The sequence below is a fragment of the Salmo salar genome, chromosome 12, assembly GCF_965601325.2.
Source record: "Salmo salar chromosome 12, fSalSal1, whole genome shotgun sequence".
NCBI lineage: Eukaryota > Metazoa > Chordata > Actinopteri > Salmoniformes > Salmonidae > Salmo > Salmo salar.
In genome coordinates, this window is record NC_138302.1 from 84,434,980 (window position 1) to 84,453,888 (window position 18,909).

At 45.0% G+C, this 18,909-nt stretch overlaps 1 protein-coding gene across 2 annotated transcripts in view; it reads right to left on the reverse strand.

Annotated features, from left to right (window-relative positions):
* LOC106565754 (semaphorin-3F) overlaps positions 1–18,909 on the reverse strand; it is an 89,884-nt gene that overhangs the window by 14,012 nt on the left and 56,963 nt on the right. Inside the window, exons 3-10 of one of the 2 annotated variants that reach the window (XM_014133235.3) lie at positions 17,796–17,956; positions 17,298–17,360; positions 16,680–16,799; positions 15,020–15,109; positions 12,888–12,981; positions 10,592–10,708; positions 10,286–10,425; positions 6,366–6,480 (exon numbers count right to left, since the gene is read on the reverse strand). In XM_014133235.3, coding sequence (XP_013988710.1) covers positions 6,366–6,480; positions 10,286–10,425; positions 10,592–10,708; positions 12,888–12,981; positions 15,020–15,109; positions 16,680–16,799; positions 17,298–17,360; positions 17,796–17,956 — 900 coding nt within the window. The remainder of the gene's footprint in view (positions 1–6,365; positions 6,481–10,285; positions 10,426–10,591; positions 10,709–12,887; positions 12,982–15,019; positions 15,110–16,679; positions 16,800–17,297; positions 17,361–17,795; positions 17,957–18,909) is intronic. The other variant, XM_014133237.3, reaches the window with a different exon arrangement.

Consider the following 18,909-nt stretch of genomic DNA (forward strand, 5'->3'; position numbering starts at 1 on the left):
ACCTTGTCAGCTCGGGGATTCAATCTTGCAACCTTACCGTTAACTAGTCCAACGCTCTAACCACCTGCTTTACATTGCACCCCACGAGGAGCCTGCCTGTTACGTGAATGCAGTAAGAAGCCAAGGTAAGTTGCTAGCTAGCATTAAACGTATCTTATAAAAAACAATCAATCAATCATAATCACTAGTTAACTACACATGGTTGATGATATTACTAGTTTATCTAGCCTGTCCTGAGTTGCATATAATCGCTTCTGTACATGTTGCTCCAACCTTATACATCAATGCCTTTCTTAAAATCAATACACAAGTATATATTTTTAAACCTGCATATTTAGTTAATATTGCTTGCTAACATGAATTTCTTTTAACTAGGGAAAATGTGTCACTTCTCTTGCAAACAGAGTCAGGGTATATGCAGCAGTTTGGGCCGTCTGGCTCGTTGCGAACTGTGAAGACTATTTCTTCCTAACAAAGACAGCCGACTTCGCCAAACGGGGGATGATTTAACAAAAGCGCATTTGCGAAAAAAAGCACAATCGTTGCACGACTGTACCTAACCATAAACATCAATGCCTTTCTTAAAATCAATACACAGAAGTATATATTTTTAAACCGGCATATTTAGCTAAAAGAAATCCAGGTTAGCAGGCAATATTAACCAGGTGAAATTGTGTAATTTTGCGTTCATTGCACGCAGAGTCAGAGTATATGCAACAGTTTGGGCCGCCTGGCTCGTTGCGAACTAATTTGCCAGAATTTTACGTAATTATGACATAACATTGAAGGTTGTGCAATGTAACAGGAATATTTAGACTTAGGGATGATACCCGTTAGATAAAATACGGAACAGTTCCGTATTTCATTGACAGGAAAAACTTTTTGTTTTCGAGATGATAGTTTGCGGATTCGACCATATTAATGACCTAAGGCTCGTATTTCTGTGTGTTATTATGTTATAATTAAGTCTATGATTTGATAGAGCAGTCTGGCTGAGCGATGGTAGGCAGCAGCAGGCTCGTAAGCATTCATTCAAACAGCACTTTCGTGCGTTTGCCAGCAGCCCTTCGCAATGCATTGCGCTGTTTATGACTTCAAGCCTGTCAACTCCCAAGATTTGGCTGGTGTAACCGATGTGAAATGGCTAGCTAGTTAGCGGGTGCACGCTAATAGCGTTTCAAACGTCACTCGCTCTGAGACTTGGAGTAGTTTTTCCCCTTGCTCTGCATGGGTAACGCTGCTTCGAGGGTGGCTGTTGTCGATGTGTTCCTGGTTCGAGCCCAGGTAGGAGCATGGAGAGGGACGGAAGCTATACTGTTACACTGGCAATACTAAAGTGCCTATAAGAACATCCAATAGTCAAAGGTATATGAAATACAAATCGTATAGAGAGAAATAGTCCTATAATTCTTATAATAACTACAACCTAAAACTTCTTACCTGGGAATATTGAAGACTCAATATACTTAAAAGGAACCACCAGCTTTCATATGTTCTCATGTTCTGAGCAAGGAACTTAAACGTTAGCTTTTTTATATGGCACATATTGCACTTTTACTTTCTTCTCCAACACATTGTTTTTGCATTATTTAAACCAAATTGAACATGTTTCATTATTTATTTGAGGCTAAATTGATTTTATTGATGTATTATATTAAGTTAAAATAAGTGTTCATTCAGTATTGTTGTATTGTCATTATTACAAATAAAAAATAAAAATAAAACCCGGCCGATTAATCGGTATCGGCTTTTTTCGGGTCCTCCAATAATCGGCACCGGTGTTGAAAAATCATAATCGGTTGACCTCTAATGTCTACACATACCACGCTGTCAAGAACCTGTGAGAACTCTACAACTTGAATTGAAAGCAGTATATGGCATTCAATGGACAATGATCTGACGTATAATACATTCTACAAGTCTTATAGTCACAAATTATTCCTTTTGCGTAGACTGGGCACATTTTTATTCACTAGTATTTGCAATGGGACATACTAAAAACAATAGTTGTCCGGTTGACATAGTTCTAATTGTATGTACACAACAGAATGACAGTAGAGGTGAGCAGGCCTGGTGAGTCCAGTTGAATGACAGTAGAGGTGAGCAGGCCTGGTGAGTCCAGTTGAATGACAGTAGAGGTGAGCAGGCCTGGTGAGTCCAGTTGTATGACAGTAGAGGTGAGCAGGCCTGGTGAGTCCAGTTGAATGACAGTAGAGGTGAGCAGGCCTGGTGAGTCCAGTTGAATGACAGTAGAGGTGAGCAGGCCTGGTGAGTCCAGTTGAATGACAGTAGAGGTGAGCAGGCCTGGTGAGTCCAGTTGAATGACAGTAGAGGTGAGCAGGCCTGGTGAGTCCAGTTGAATGACAGTAGAGGTGAGCAGGCCTGGTGAGTCCAGTTGAATGACAGAATGGTGTTGCAGGCCTGGTGAGTCCAGTTGTATGTGTACGCTCTGAGTGTCATTCAAGGCTCTCTCAGGGGAGAATCTGAGGTTATGATTTCATTCCCATAGCAGAGGATAAGGAGAGGGACTGAAACAGAGCATATGGTCCTTATTCCTCCTTAACCACCTTTAATCTCTAGACACACACATGCATACACATACGTATGCACAGACACACATACGCAAGCACACACACACACACACACACACACACACACACACACACACACACACACACACACACACACACACACACACACACACACACACACACACACACACACACACACACACACACACACACACACACCCTCCTCCAGAGCCCACAGCTGCTCAAGGCAGAATAGCGGAACGGTCATGGGTTACTACAGACACAGAGAGAAGGGCTGTCAGGGTTGTCATATAACAGATGAGCCCCACCAAGACACACAGCTGATCCAGTACAGAAAGGGATGAATCAGATAAACTACATGGCAGTCACAAACAGACAGACAACAGGAGCTATCATTAGCTCAATACATGTACAGCAGTCGGTTGCCCCCCAAAATATTATTATCATAAAGGGGAAAAGCTACTTGATTGGAAATATAAATATTCTGACAAGGCAGAGAAGAGTTTGCAACAGGAAAGCTTGTTGAAGGGATTCTCCGGTACATTTGTATACTTTTGAAAGTAGTCCCTGAAAATTGCGTACATCGTCACTACATGGCCAAAAGTATGTGGGCACCTTCTCATCGAACATCTCATTGCAAAATCATGTGCATTAATATGGAGTTGGTCCCCCCTTTGCTGATATAACAGCCTCCAATCTTCTGGGAAGGCTTTCCACTAGATGTTAGAACATTGCTACGGGGACTTGCTTCCATTCAGCATCAAGAGCATTAGTGAGGTCGGGCACTGATATTGGGCGATTAGGCCTATCTTGCAGACGGCGTTCCAATTCATCCCAAAGGTGTTTTCGATGGGGTTGAGGTCAGGGCTCCGTTGCAGGCCGATCTCGACATACCATTTCTGTATGGACCTTACTTTGTTCACAAGGGCATTGTCATGCTGAAACGGGAAAGGGCCTTCCCCAAACTGTTGCCACAAACTTGTAAGCACAGACTCGTCTAGAATGTTATTGTATGCTGTAGCATTAAGATTTCAATTCACTGAGGGGCCTAACCCGAACAATGAAAAACAGCCCCAGACCATTATTTGTCTTCCACCAAACTTTACAGTTGGAACTATGCATGCGGGCAGGTAGCGTTCTCCTGGCATGTGCCAAACCCAGATTCGTGATTCATCACTCCAGAAAACGCGTTTCCACTGCTCCAGAGTCCAATGGCGGCGCGCTTTACACCACTTTAGCCAACGCTTGGCGTTGCGCATGGTGATCTTAGGCTTGTGTGCAGCTGTTGGGCCATAGACATCCATTTCATGAAGCTCCCGACAAACAGTTATTGTGCTGATGTTGCTTCCAAAGGCAGTTTGGAACTCGGTAGTTAGAGTTGTAACTGAGGACAGATGATTTTTACGCACTACGCGCTTCAGCACACGTTCTGTGAGCTTGTGTGGCCTACCACTTCGCAGCTGAGCCATTTTTGTCTAGACCTTTCCACTTCACAATAACAGCACTTACAGTGGAACGGGGCAGCTCTAGCAGGGCAGAAATTTGACAAAAACTGACTTGTTGGAAAGGTGACATCCTATGATGGTGCCACATTGAAAGTCACTGAGCTCTTCAGCCAATATTTGTCTATGGAGATTGCATGGCTGTGTGCTCGATTTTATATACTTGTTAGCAACGGGTGTGGCTGCAATAGCCAAATACACTAATTTGAAGGGATGTCTACATAGTGTACGTACAGATATGTGCACCACGTCATTGCTCTCTTTTCGGTCTGGTGTGGGTGCATGATGTGCCTCTTGCTAGCTGTCACTCATATGGAGAGAGGCTAAAGCTCATTGGCTGAACTCGAATTGCTAGGGGGCTAACCAACGTGGGGGAAAGTGTAGGGAAAATGGCGCAGGTTCTAGAAAAACAGTTGCTTTCAAACTCGGGATTCCGTGGCTAATTGAGGTAAGACAGTAATTCTGCTCATAGGTTATTTATGTATGAACTACACATTGACACACGAAGCCCAAATCAAGAGGTTTAAAAAATAGTTAGTAGTAGCCACATTTCTGGAGCATCTCTTTAATCAGAGCTACGAATGGAACTGAAACTGCCCTTTCCTCTTTTCTAAGGCAATAAAAACTCAGTCTACACATTTTTTGTTTCCTCAGAAAGAATGTATTTCTGCTGGAGCTTTGCCTGATATCGCTCTCTTTCCAACTGTAAAAACCCTCTGAGTCTCTGGCGTCCCTCACTAACAGCAGTCACACATAATACTGCTCCCAAACAACAAGACCTAAAGCTGGGCTGGAAGGCTCATCACCGTTTTCAATAATGACCCCAATGTCCTCTTTACTTTACTACAACACTAATAGAGAGAGGGTTAATGTAAGTTCATCTGTTCTCTTTATCCAGGTACTTTTGCAACCAGTCCCGGCTTGCTGCAAAGTTCTTCTTACATCAAGGTAGGCTAAACCCAAATACTTCGGTGGCATGTACGTTTTAGAGATACTCAGAGTGCATATTATCTAGAAGGTACATAGATCTTGTTGTCTTGTAATACTGGAGTAATCCTACCATCCTTATTCTCCCCTGTCTACACCACAACCTGAGGACAAATTTAGACCAGCCATTATAAACCAGCAGTAAACTGGAACCTTGGCATGGAGCTCACCTATACCCAGTTAACACATGCCCTTTCTGGGGGTACAGTACCTGCCAGGGGTGAGCTGTGCCCACTGGCATCAGGTTTGTCTGAAGTATGGGATGTATGGATGTACTGTAATGACAGCTGAGCTAAGTGTCTCTTGTTCGTTAGGAGACTGCAGCAGCCTGTGCCTTTACACACGTCCACCTTTATTAAAGCAATATCCTGAACCGTGCAGGTGAACCAGCGCCAGCTCTCCACTCTCCCCTAAACCCAGTGTGCACGGCATGTCTATGTCAATAAATAAAGACACAAAGTCATTTATAACCGCAGAGTGAGTACGGTGCTTGCGGTTTGGATATCCTTTCATTTACTTGGGTGAAATGGTTACCATTAACAAAAAAAAGCCTTACCATTGTGCCATAGTGTTCAGGTAAGTCCAAGACTAATGCACACGCGAGCAGAATTACTCAACCATAACCTAAAAGCAGAGGTCAAATAGAAAGTCACAGAAGCTTTTTATTGCTGAGGTTAGGGCTTGAGTAACTGTAGACTCCGTCACAGAACCATCAGAACCCTCATCATTCCAACGCTCTATTTGGAAGCAGTGAGACAGAGAGAGAGAAAGACATGGTAATGGACCTGACATTCCTGCCTGGCTACCTGATCTGTCTGCCACGAGGCAGCAAGCCCCTCATATCCAGTAAATTACAGGAGGGGAGAGCACCTCTTAATGCACAGCCAGGAAAAAGAAGCCTTTTGTTTGAGACATCTTGAAGGAAAATAATAAGTACACTACCGGAGTGTGTGCAATTCCCATTACAGCATGCCATATGGGCCACAGGAGGATCGAGTGTAATGGAAGAGGCTGCCATATGGGACAGGGACTGGGCTGTGTGCAGTGCCGTCAGGCCCTGGGCAGGTGGTGGTATGCAGAGATAAAACTGGTCTGAGATCAGGCTGGGTGGATAGTGCAAGCAGGATTATAAAGGACAGGCAACACCAACTAGTTCCTCTAGCTGGTCTGGAGTCAGTTCCATCATAATTTGTGGTCTCTATTTGACACAGTATTAATACCAATGGGAAACCTCAAGACATGCCACAGGCTGTCTGGTTCCTCGCGCCTCACGTTAATGTGGATAACGGGTGACACCATAGCAAGGGAAGGGAGGAGAACTCACGGAGCTCGTCGAAGTGTGTCTCGATCCCGTCGGCCCCCGGCACTGAACAGATGAGCCGAGCCTTCAGGAAAGTGCTCCACTTGTTGACCAGACAGCAGTGTCCACCGTCATCATTCTGCAGGGAGAAGAAGAGGGAGAGGGAAAGGGAGCGAGACGGGGAGGGGGAGGGGGAGAGAGACGGATAAGAGGAGGGAGAGGGAAAGAGGGAGAGAGGGAGAAGCAGCGGGAGAGAGAGGGAGAAGCAGAGGGATAGAAAGAGGGGGAGAGGACGAGAAGCGGAGGGAGAGGGGGAGAGAGGGAGAAGCGGAGGGAGCGGGATAGAGAGAGGGAGAATCAGCGGGAGAGAGGGGGGAGGGGAGAGAGGGAGAAGCGGAGATAGAGGAAGAGGGGGAGAGAGAGGGAGGGAGAAGCGGAGGGAGAGAGAGAGGGAGAAGCGGAGTGAGAGAGAGAGGGGGAGAGAGAGGGAGAAGCAGCGGGAGAGAGAGGGGGAAAGAGAGGAAGAAGTGGAGAGAGAGGGATAAGGGGAGAGAGAGGGAGAAGAGGAGGGAGAGAGAGGGAGAAGCAGAGGGAGAGGGAGAAGCGAAGGGAGATAATGAGGGAGAAGTGAAGGGAGAGGGAGAAGTGGAGGGAGAGAGAGAGGGAGAAGTGGAGGGAGAGAGAGAGAGGGAGGGAGAAGGGGAGAGAGTGGGAGAAGCGGAGGGAGAGAGAGGGGGAGAGAGAGGGACAAAACATGGTCTTCGTCACACACACACTCACATCCTTCCACCAAAAATAAACACAGGTGGAGTCTCCCACACACATTGTACATATTTAAAAAAGCAGCCCGGTTTGGAAAGCGAGCTGGCGAATCGTTGACAACTGGTTAGTTGTGAGGAGATGAGATGGTAAACACTGTCTCCTTTTATTTAGAGCCAAATTGTAGCCCAGTAAGGGAGAGCCAAACCCAGTAGATGTGATTTAGAGGCTTTCTCCTCCTTAACCAACACATTCTCCTTAAAGCACATTCCACTTTTATGGGGAAACTACACTGCCAGGTCATATATAAATAAATATTGCTCTAACAAATTGTTTTCACCACATATATCATTGTAATGCCCACATGATGGTTGTAGGCCTGTACATACTGCACACAACAGTCTACACATATTTATGTGTAATAAGTCCCAAACTGGGATTTGAAATTGTATTCATATATTTTGTGTTAAATTTTTTGAGCAATTACGCTGTACATTTGTTCATATATTTGGGTACTAGGAGTGTGTAGAGACAATAAATCGAACAGCCTTAAGAGTATCCAGATATGTATAGAAGTGAAAAAGAGGGGACCAGTGAATGACAGAACAGTATCACTAGGGACCAGTGAATGATATAACAGTATCACTGGGGACCAATGAATGATAGAACAGTATCACTGGGGACCAATGAATGATAGAACAGTATCACTGGGGACCAGTGAATGATAGTACAGTATCACTGGGGACCAGTGAATGATATAACAGTATCACTGGGGACCAGCGAATGATAGAACAGTATCACTGGGGACCAGTGAATGATAGAACAGTATCACTGGGGACCAGTGAATGATAGAACAGTATCACTGGGGGCCAGTGAATGATAGAACAGTATCACTGGGGGCCAGTGAATTATAGAACAGTATCACTGGGGACCAATGAATGATAGAACAGTATCACTGGGGACCAATGAATGATAGAACAGTATCACTGGGGACCAGTGAATGATAGAACAGTATCACTGGGGACCAGTGAATGATAGAACAGTATCACTGGGGGCCAGTGAATGACAGAACAGCATCACTGGGGACCAGTGAATGATATAACAGTATCACTGGGGGCCAGTGAATTATAGAACAGTATCACTGGGGACCAGTGAATGATAGAACAGTATCACTGGGGACCAGTGAATGATAGAACAGTATCACTGGGGACCAATGAATGATAGAACAGTATCACTGGGGACCAGTGAATGATAGAACAGTATCACTGGGGGCCAGTGAATGATAGAACAGTATCACTGGGGACCAGTGAATGATAGAACAGTATCACTGGGGGCCAGTGAATGATAGAACAGTATCACTGGGGACCAGTGAATGACAGAACAGTATCACTGGGGGCCAGTGAATTATAGAACAGTATCACTGGGGACCAGTGAATGACAGAACAGTATCACTGGGGACCAGTGAATGATAGAACAGTATAGAGTGTACAACCCACTGAGAGAGGGATGGGTGTTTGTGTGCAGGGTCACTACCTGATCCACTCAAATAAACAGTTGTGAGCAGCTAAAGATCTGACACATGCGCGCACATGCAAGCACACACCCACGGTGACTAACTGAATAAACACTATGCTCTCCATGTTTGTAAGCAAAGCCCAGAAAGATGCATCCTAAACTCCAAGTTGACCCTACAGGGACAAACACATTCCCTGTTATTTATTTTTGCTGATCGTCTCAATTTGCAGCTCTGGGGGAGAAGGTCAGGGAAATTACCACACGCTGTCTCAAACTCAACTCTGGACCTCAAAGCTAGATCCACTGCGTTTTTTCATTGTTTCCCTCTAATCAGGGACTGATTTAGACCTGGGATACCAGGTGTGTGCAATTAATGATTAGGTAGAACATTAAACCAGCAGGCTCTGGACCTCATAGGGTAAGAGTTGAATACCCCTGTAACTAGAGGATACTGCTGTAGAAGGAAGGGCTGCTGGACTGGTTTAGGGGATCTGGCTTTTACCATGCTGTTCTGTTACCTGAATAGCTAATATACTACATCCTTTAATAAGTTTTAAGACTACCAGTCGGGAGGTCAGAGGATCATAGGGTCAGATGTCAGGGTCACATCTGAAGGATAGAGACATGTATTGTACACATGGAGGTTAAATACACATGGAGGTTAGATACACATGGAGGTTAAATACACATGGAGGTTAAATACACATGGAGGTTAAATACACATGGAGGTTAAATACACATGGAGGTTAGATACACATGGAGGTTAAATACACAGAGGTTAAATACACATGGAGGTTAAATACACATGGAGGTTAAATACACATGGAGGTTAGATACACATGGAGGTTAAATACACATGGAGGTTAGATACACATGGAGGTTAAATACACATGGAGGTTAGACACACATGGAGGTTAAATACACATGGAGGTTAAATACACATGGAGGTTAGATACACATGGAGGTTAAATACACATGGAGGTTAGATACACATGGAGGTTAAATACACATGGAGGTTAGATACACATGGAGGTTAAATACACATAGAGGTTAAATACACATGGAGGTTAGATACACATGGAGGTTAAATACACATGGAGGTTAGATACACATGGAGGTTAAATACACATGGAGGTTAAATACACATGGAGGTTAGATACACATGGAGGTTAAATACACATGGAGGTTAGATACACATGGAGGTTAAATACACATGGAGGTTAAATACACATGGAGGTTAAATACACATGGAGGTTAAATACACATGGAGGTTAAATACACATGGAGGTTAAATACACATGGAGGTTAAATACACATGGAGGTTAAATACACATGGAGGTTAGATACACATGGAGGTTAAATACACATGGAGGTTAAATACACATGGAGGTTAAATACACATGGAGGTTAAATACACATGGAGGTTAGATACACATGGAGGTTAAATACACATGGAGGTTAGACACACATGGAGGTTAAATACACATGGAGGTTAAATACACATGGATTTCAGCGAGTCAGTGTTAGACAAACATTAGTTCTATAGACCCAGACTGGTTCCTTTCCCTTTTTTAATGAAACTGGGGTATATTTGCTGTGCATGTCACATGCATTGTTATTTGTGAATGTGGTCTCATTATTAGTACAATCCATTCTGAGGCTGTGCTCACCAGGCAGATCCGACCGATGCGGGCCTGGGTCACAGGACTCTGGCCCATCTCAGCAGACTTCTCACGAAAGAAGAAGTAAAGCTTGTCGTCATTCCTCTCTGCACTGTCAGGGATGAGCTGCACATGGATGAAGGAAGGGTCTGGGAGAAGGAGAGCGAGAAGGAGAGAAAGATGCATAGGAGGATATGAAGATCACTGAACATCTGGTTGATATCATTTACAAACTGTTTGCATTTCCTGTTTATTAAAGGGGAGAGTTGAGGATTTTGTAAACATTAAATATTATTAAAGAAGACATTTATTTACCATTTAACCATCTGGAGTTATACTGGTCTGTACGCATGGCGGTCTGTTTCCCAGTACGGAAGATGGCAGAGTCTGTTCCCATGAAGTCAATGTAGACCCCAGCATAGAGTTCACCATCTGAGAGAGAGGGGAGAGGGAAGGACAGAATGAGAGGGAAAGAGATTAATCCGCTTAGCCAAATACTTTGATTCTTTGATATAAAGCCAGCCACACCCTTGGCATAAAGTACTGAGGCTCTCCTTACACAGAAACCCCCACTACCCAAATTAAACCTTCTGTTCCTGGCAAGACCCCCTCGCGGACCCTAGTGCCCAATACTTTAAAATCAAAATCAAATCAAACTTAATTTGTCACATGCGCCGAATACAACAGGTGTAGACCTTACAGTGAAATGCTTACTTACAAGCCCTTAACCGACAGTGCAGTTCAAGAAGAGTTAAGAAAATATTTACCAGATAAACTAAAGTAAAAAGTAACACAATAAAATAACAATAACGAGGCTATATACAGGGGGTACCGGTACCGAGTCAATGTGCGGGGGTACGGGTTAGTCGAGGTCATTTGTACATGGGGGTAGGGGTGAAGTGACTATGCATAGATAATAAACAGCGAGTAGCAGCAGTGTAAAAACAAATGGGGGGGGGGGGGGGGGAATGTAAATAGTCCGGGTGGCCATTTGATTAATTGTTCAGCAGTCTTATGGCTTGGGGTAGTTAAGGAGCCTTTCTGTCCTAGACTTGGCGCTCCGGTACCGCTTGCTGTGCAGGAGCAGAGAGAACAGTCAACGACTTTGGTGAGGGCATTCCCTTACCTACGTCCAGCAAAATATCTTTAGACTGTCATCACCAGGGTGTCAATGTCAAAGACATCTTTAGCACACAGTGTGGACAAAGACAGATGAACAGCATACATCATAATACACACATAATAAAGATCATGCTGTTTGGCCAAAGGGACTAGCCACTACCCAGGCTTTTTAAAGTTATGTGAATAAGGCACACACAGGGTAGAAGGACCAGAGTCTTGTTAATCAGTGGGGAGACTGAATGTTGGTCCTCCAGTTGCTGGTTGGGTCTCATATGAGAGCAGGTGTCCCAGCATGCATTTAGTAGCTACGGGGAGTTCTCAGGGGTGGGGTTAATGGGACAACAGGGGCCCAGGGCAAAGGCAGCAACAACTATACAACTATACTACTACAGGTCTTTACTAAGTAGAGTCAACACAGGCCCTGATCTACAGTATAGAGTGTGTATGATATCTAGGGGTAGGGGTGAGGGGGTAGACCTACATGTGTGACCTTTTAGGGGTCAAAGTAGTATCCAGTTCTTATTCCCCGCCATTAGTCACCCATAGCTGATGTTAACTGGTGGAGACGGGGGTTAATTTGTCCTGGTTCCCTGCTTCCTGTAACGCCCTGGCCATAGAGAGGGGTTTTTGTTCTTTATTTTGGTTAGGCCAGGGTGTTACATTGGGTGGGCGTTCTATGTTCTTTTTTCTAGGTTGGTTTGTTTCGTTGATTTTGGCCGTGTGGCTTCCAATTAGGCACAGCTGTAGTTTGTTGTTGCTGATTGGGAGTCACACATAAGTAGCCTGTTTTTCCTTTGGGTTTTTATGGGTGATTGTTTCTGTCTAGTGCTTTCTTTTGAGAGTTTTTCCTGACAGGACTGTTTTGCTGTCTTTGGTTTATTTTTGTATAGTGTTCTCCATTTTTCATTAAATATCAAGATGGTTTCAATCCCCCAATTACTTGTTCATTATTTAACCCTCTGTTCCCCCATGTTTGTTTGTGAGTGATTGTTTATTGTATTGCGGTCCGTTATTGTGGCCTTGGATTTGTTTTGACGTGTATTGTGATTATTGCTGAGTAAAATTGCGTACATTACTCATATCTGCTGTCCTGCGCCTGACTCATCTACACCAGCTACACACAGACGCATTACATTAAATCCGATTCTTAACAAGGTATGATGCCTTCTGATTTTATCATCAGAGATGAGATCAGCATTGCTCTGCTATCCATCTCATGGGAAATAGGCACAGAATGAAAAAGGATAATTTGTCTGCCTGGACAGATTTTAGGCAATACAAACATTTTTAACAAAGTTGCCCCCCAAAAGATTGGGGATAAAGGTTGCTATTTATAGTAGTGGGAGATAAAAGGAGGCATACACAGGGGATATGGCCTCAGGGACCGTCAGAGTCACTGAGAGAGCCACGGGGACAAACTGGGTGAACTGGACTGGACTGGGACATCTCCAGCCATGTGGCCAAGTGTGGCCTGGATGATGATACTCACTGATCAAAGCCGAGACGCTGTTGAGCTTTGGGTCATAGGAGCACTTTCCCTTCCCAGACTCCACTTTTCCTGGCTCCAAATGCCATATGTATTCCTGAAATGGAAAAATCATAAGAAAGAAGCAATAAATTCATAGTGGTCTTCATCATGTCAGTGTGATTCCCTGGTGGAGGGAAAACTGAGGCAGTTCAATATTCTTCTAGTAGGTCCTCTGGGGCCTATAAGGCATTGTGGTTTGTAAAGGATGAAACATAGACTAATGAGAGTGCCTGCATTCAGAAAAAAACAGGATCTCAATCCAACTCTTTTAATGCCTCTCTAGTGCACTAGAATGACTGAGGGTATAATGCGTCAAGGGCTGTTCTCTCTGCACAACAATCTCTCATATGCCAAAAGTCTCTTATCCTCTCTTGGTTAAATCTGTATATGTAGCCCTACTGCTGCTGAGACCTGTACTTCTGCTCAGCAAAAACATGCCTGGGATGGAGGCTGGATGACTGATGCTCATGACTCCTGGCGTCTCTATACACAGCACTGAAAGGTAATTGTCAGGTATTTGGAGTCGCGGATAGAAACAGCCAATGGCATGCGATGACATGCCCTGTAGCCTTGCCACAAACCAGAACAAGTAAAATCCCCTAATCCCTCACTCTCCAATCGAGGACTGAGGGGAGCAGAGAGACGAAGACACCTTTGTCCGTCAACACCCGAGCAGGAGAAAGTGAGGCGCTTGCCAACGTTATTCTCCACTGGCTCCTACGTGCACCCTTATGATATTCCCTCTCACCTTTGATTAAAATCAACCACACATGTAAATCTGAAGGTGTTGGCAGCTCCCTGCAAGAGATGCCAGATGTTAATGAACATGTGGTCACATGTGCCAAAGGGATATTCTCTGAACATGTTTTTAAACCCTTTATGAAAGATGTTACCCGACAGAGGACTAAGTGTTGCATGCAACCCATTCAAACATAATGGTCCTGTCCTTCTAAGGGTTAAGACTTCCTTCCTGTACTGTGAATGGTGTTACTCAGCTATGTGGATCTATTATTTCCTTTCTGCTTTAGCAGTTTGTGTTTGTCCTGAACCAACAGGTCTGCAGTGAGAGTGGGTCAGACGTTAATCGTGTGAGACCTGTGGGAGAGGTTGGCCCACATTCCTACAGAGGGAGAGGGTGGTGGGGTGGGGTGGGGGGTGAAGGACTGGAGGGTGGGGTGTTCTGTGTCCTGTAACACAAGTGAAAGGACAATGTAAGGAGGAGAGGAAAGAGATGAATTTATGTACCACAAATGGGCTTATTAGTTAGAAACACTGTCATACATCAGTCATTGATGGTGTCAGTGTTATACTGTATTAACCCTCAATGAAAGATCTATATTTGATTGTGTAGTGTATTAACATGTTGTCTGACCTTGTCTAGAAAATCACAAAGTGCTGGACTTTCATCTCTCTCATGCATAAGAAGCAGGCGACACAAATACTGGAGAATCAGTTCAACAGCACACACACCGACAGAGAGTGTTTGAGAGAGAGAGAGAGAGAGAGAGAGAAAGAGAGAGAGAGTGTGAGTGAGTGAGTGAGTGAGTGAGTGAGTGAGTGAGTGAGTGAGTGAGTGAGTGAGTGAGTGAGTGAGTGAGTGAGTGAGTGAGTGAGTGAGTGAGCATGAGAAAGAGAGAGTGCTCAAATGATGGGGCATACACAAAAATTGACAAATGACCAACGAGAGAAAAGCACAACAGAAATATGACGGAGGAAACAAAAACAGACAAACATTTGAATGACCAATTTATTTTCTCCAAATGGACAGGGTCTAGAGAAGACATGCTTAGCAGTGAGGAGATAAGCGGTCAACTACACTCGAGACCCAACGCAGTGGGACAATTCAACTGATGATGACAGAAGTGCTTCAAGACACAGAATGAGCACAGAGAGAACAGAGGGGTCAGAAGACATGCACAGCCCCCCCCCCCCTAAAGAGAGAGAGGGAGAGAGGGGGGAGACAGAGTGCGCATGGCATGCAAGCTGAGGCCCAGAGTGGGTCGCCAGTGCACTCCCCAGCCATAGGGGCAAGGTTCAGGGGCAGACAGGCAGAACCGCCCAGGCTAGTGACGGGCACCTGACCCACGTCCCACCTTTAGTCCCAGTGTCTCGAACACAGCGCTGGGTTCGGCCGCGCGGTTAGCCCTCGCTCCGGTCTGGGGCATCTGCAGGTGCATGGCGGCCTAAAACAGGAGACAGCGACACATTTGGGACGTTACGCACCTGCAGTAGGCAGGACCTGACGTGAGCTCAGTAACTCTGTAAACTGGTCTTGGACTGATGTGACTGCATGACTGTTTAAATAATGTCATTCGGACAGCTTGTGAGGAAAATGTATGCATTTCTCATTCTGTAACATTCTCTGTGCGATGAATGTTTGTGTAGCTTAACTTCACCAGATGGCACGAACATCAGCAATATCCGTTCTATACCCTGTCGTTGAGTCAATACAGTCTCTCACAGTATGGTATATCCACTCAACTCTGGCCTGAGCCACTGCCAAGAACCAATATTTGGCTTTTACAGACAATACTAGCTATCATAGCCCCATGTAGGCTACTATCCTTTAGGTTTGTAAAAAGGAAATCACGCCTGAATAATGGCTTAACTGAAAAAGAAAGAATTCTGAAATCTGGCAAGTTGTTAACAATTGATCTGCATGTCTTCAGGTACAAAAGAAGGTTCCTGAAGTATGAGAAGGAGTGTCCGTGTGTGTGTATACATCCACATTAGAAAATGAGCCAATTTCTGGCATTGAGCAGCGTTTCGCCTTCTCATGGTTTCCTGTCTGAAAAAGCTGTGTGTGTGTATGGTTGTACCATTTTACATCTCTGCTCCCATACTTAACTCCAGAGAGAGAGAGAGAGAGAGAGAGGGCTCACGGGAAGAGTCTGACCTGTCTGTTCAATGTGAAGGGAAAATAAAAGCCATCTCATTAATGTACTATAACTAGAACATTCCACTGGCACCCCATAATGGGAGCTGCCATGGCCAATTACCCAACTCCTCACATGGTGAGGACTAGAGGCTGAGGGAGCAAAGAGGGAGCAGGCCAACTGAGAGGCACAGGGCTGCTAGAGCTATGAGTGGATGGATGGATGGATGGATGCCCTTTGTTAGTAAGGGTCATATGGATCCATATGAAATAGCAGAGGGGTGTGAAGAGGTCTAACTGTGTCCTCAGAGAGGAGGAAACAGGGAAATATTATCTATCCACAACTTTTATTTATTCCTTCTTAAATGCCCCAGGACCATCGTTAAGGAACAAGTATTGAATTAAAAGCAGCAGGGTTGGGGGTATTGGAGGGGCAATAAAACAGGGAAGTACTCTGTGGTGGTGATGCCCGGCTCCAGGAAACTCAAGACTTCCAATTAAGGAGTGAGACTAAACAGACAGCACCGTAACAGTAACGCTAACAGCAACAGTGCGCTGGGGACGACAGCTGTGTGCAGGCTGAGACTCCAATGGTTGCCTAGGCATGGGGGCAGGAGATAAAGCTGTGGATATCAGGAGGGGTAGAGGTTTGTGAAGGTATGAATGAAAGTAGGATTGAGAGAAAGGTAGAGAGAGAAAGAGAGGTGTGGGGATGGAAAGAGAGAGCGAGAGAAAGATGGAAGGGAGGAAGGCTGGGTTAGAGGTGTGGGACGGAGACTAAATGTCAGAGCCGTAGTCTCCCTCCTTCACCTCTTCACTGTGTACTTTAGCTTAGGGAACACACACTTAGTGTATTCCAAAAGGCACGGAGCTCTAACCTGTGCTTTGTGTCCGCGGTTGACGTAGGTACAGACGGGGTTGTAGGCTCCAGTCCCACAGACATACAGGTGGGTCCTGTTCCACGGCTCAATCAGACGGATGAAGTTCCCACACTCGCCCTGCATGGGGACAAACATAGACAAACAAGAATGGATTATCAATTTGAATGATACCCAGATAGAACAAGGTACAGAATGTCAATATACCAGTATAACAGTCATCTATTTATCCACACCCTACACTGGCCGAAAGGAGACAGTGAGGCTGGTTGGTCTCCTATGAGCTGTTCAGTTCCAGTCCTGCCCTGTCTGTCTGGCCAGACAGAGGGGAACCAGGCTTTTACAGGGCCAAATGAAATCCACACAGGTGTGTGCCACTAGAATGGTTTCGCTTGACCCCTTTTTCAGTGAGCTAAAAACTCAAATAAATACTTAGGCTATATACACCTAGTAATACAGGCACACAAATAGAAGTGAGTAAAAAAATATATACTTTATAGATGTTCAATATATAAAGAAAATACATGACTTCAAGTTACAGGTGGCACAAATCACCTGACCTGAAACATAAATGCTGAATTAGTTGTGTGGAAATGGAGAGTCAACAGAAATACTTACATTGGTGTCCTTTCCACTTAGAAGACACTCAGTCTTCCTCTGCTGGGAGACAGGCCAGTGGAGCTGAAGGCAGGGGGGAAACAGAGGTCATTTTATAGCAATAACCCAACCCATTGCACAACCCGTTCAACATCACTGGACTTATAGCTGTGGGGCTAAACCTGCCACAGGGATATCCACCCACGGTACTATTAGCCGACTAGGAATGGTCATATCTAGATTTAGTTTTTGTAGTTTTACAACCCTCATCGCCAGAATTGTGCAGTCAAATACAAACTAGAGGTGAGCTAATCAAAACATCCAACACAGGGCAGCGGAACGGGACATATGACCCTCGGGGGCCGTTTCTGAGAGCTGAGGTAAAGGGTTAGCCTCACCCGGGTTTATAGAGCCCTGGAGAGGAGAGGAGATGGGAGGGAAGGGAGGAAGTGGTGATGGGGGGTGACAGGAGGTAAGGGAAGGTGAAGAGGTGAAGCGTTAGTGACTGTAAGGTCTTACAATGAGCGGCTCCTTATTGATGTCATGCAGGTCCAGGGACAGGATGTGGTCCTTGCTGCCCACGTACATGCGGTCGTGGTCCTCGTCCATACGCAGGATACGGTAGTCGGACGTGTTCAGCAGGTAGGCAAAGTGCTGGGCAGTGCCAGTGGACCTCAGCTCTGCAGAGAGAGAGGGGGAACAAGAGAGCAATGTATCCATTTGGGACAGAAAATTGCTGTACACAAACACAGTAACACACACATGCACGCTCAACTGACACATTTCACAAACCACCCCTGTTAGGCATACCGATGTGGGGTTTATATGATGGTTTCCACTAACACTGTTGAAACCCAACACAGCAGATCAGTGACAAGTGCTAGAGAGGGTCTCATTGTGTTGTTGACATCTTAATACTGTCTAAGAGATGCTCCTTCTAAGAAAAGTATATCTATCATTGTCTTTCCTCCACATCTCTGCAAATACCGCCATGGACATCCACCAAGGATGCTTTTCTCTGGTCATCTGACGGTCTGAGCTCTGACGAAATTAAGAATGCATTTGACAGACATTCCCAAGGAAACAGTAACAGGACGCTTCCTTCAGAACCTTCCATGTGAGACTGGAGTGTTTGTTTGATTTCTTCTCCACGGTTCAGCAGCCATTTACAGACAGGGCAGTGCTGTTTGAGAGGCCCGCCGTCTCTCCACTGCTTGGGCCCTCCACCAAACACAAACACTCTGTGGGACCCTACAGGGTAGGGCTTAGCAGGATGGTATTCATATACTGCTGCTTGACAAACATTGAGGTTTCACTAAATAAGCTGGAAGATCCTGTTAAATGTTTACCTTTATTCTACTTAAAAAATGTCAGGAGACCACCAAAAAACAACAGCTCTACAATACCACATGTTCATGTACTGTATGTTACTTTTAGTTGTTCAATTGTGGAGATAAAAAACAGTACAGGAAGCATGTAGGTCTAATTAAAGTCTTCCACTGTTTACACGCTAACAGAACGAAGATGTACATAATCAGAGGAAGATGTCTGGCCATGTCCCCACTCTCCGAGGGTGTTATAGGGAGATGTCACGTCCTGACCAGTAAAAGGGGTTATTTGTTATTGTAGTTTG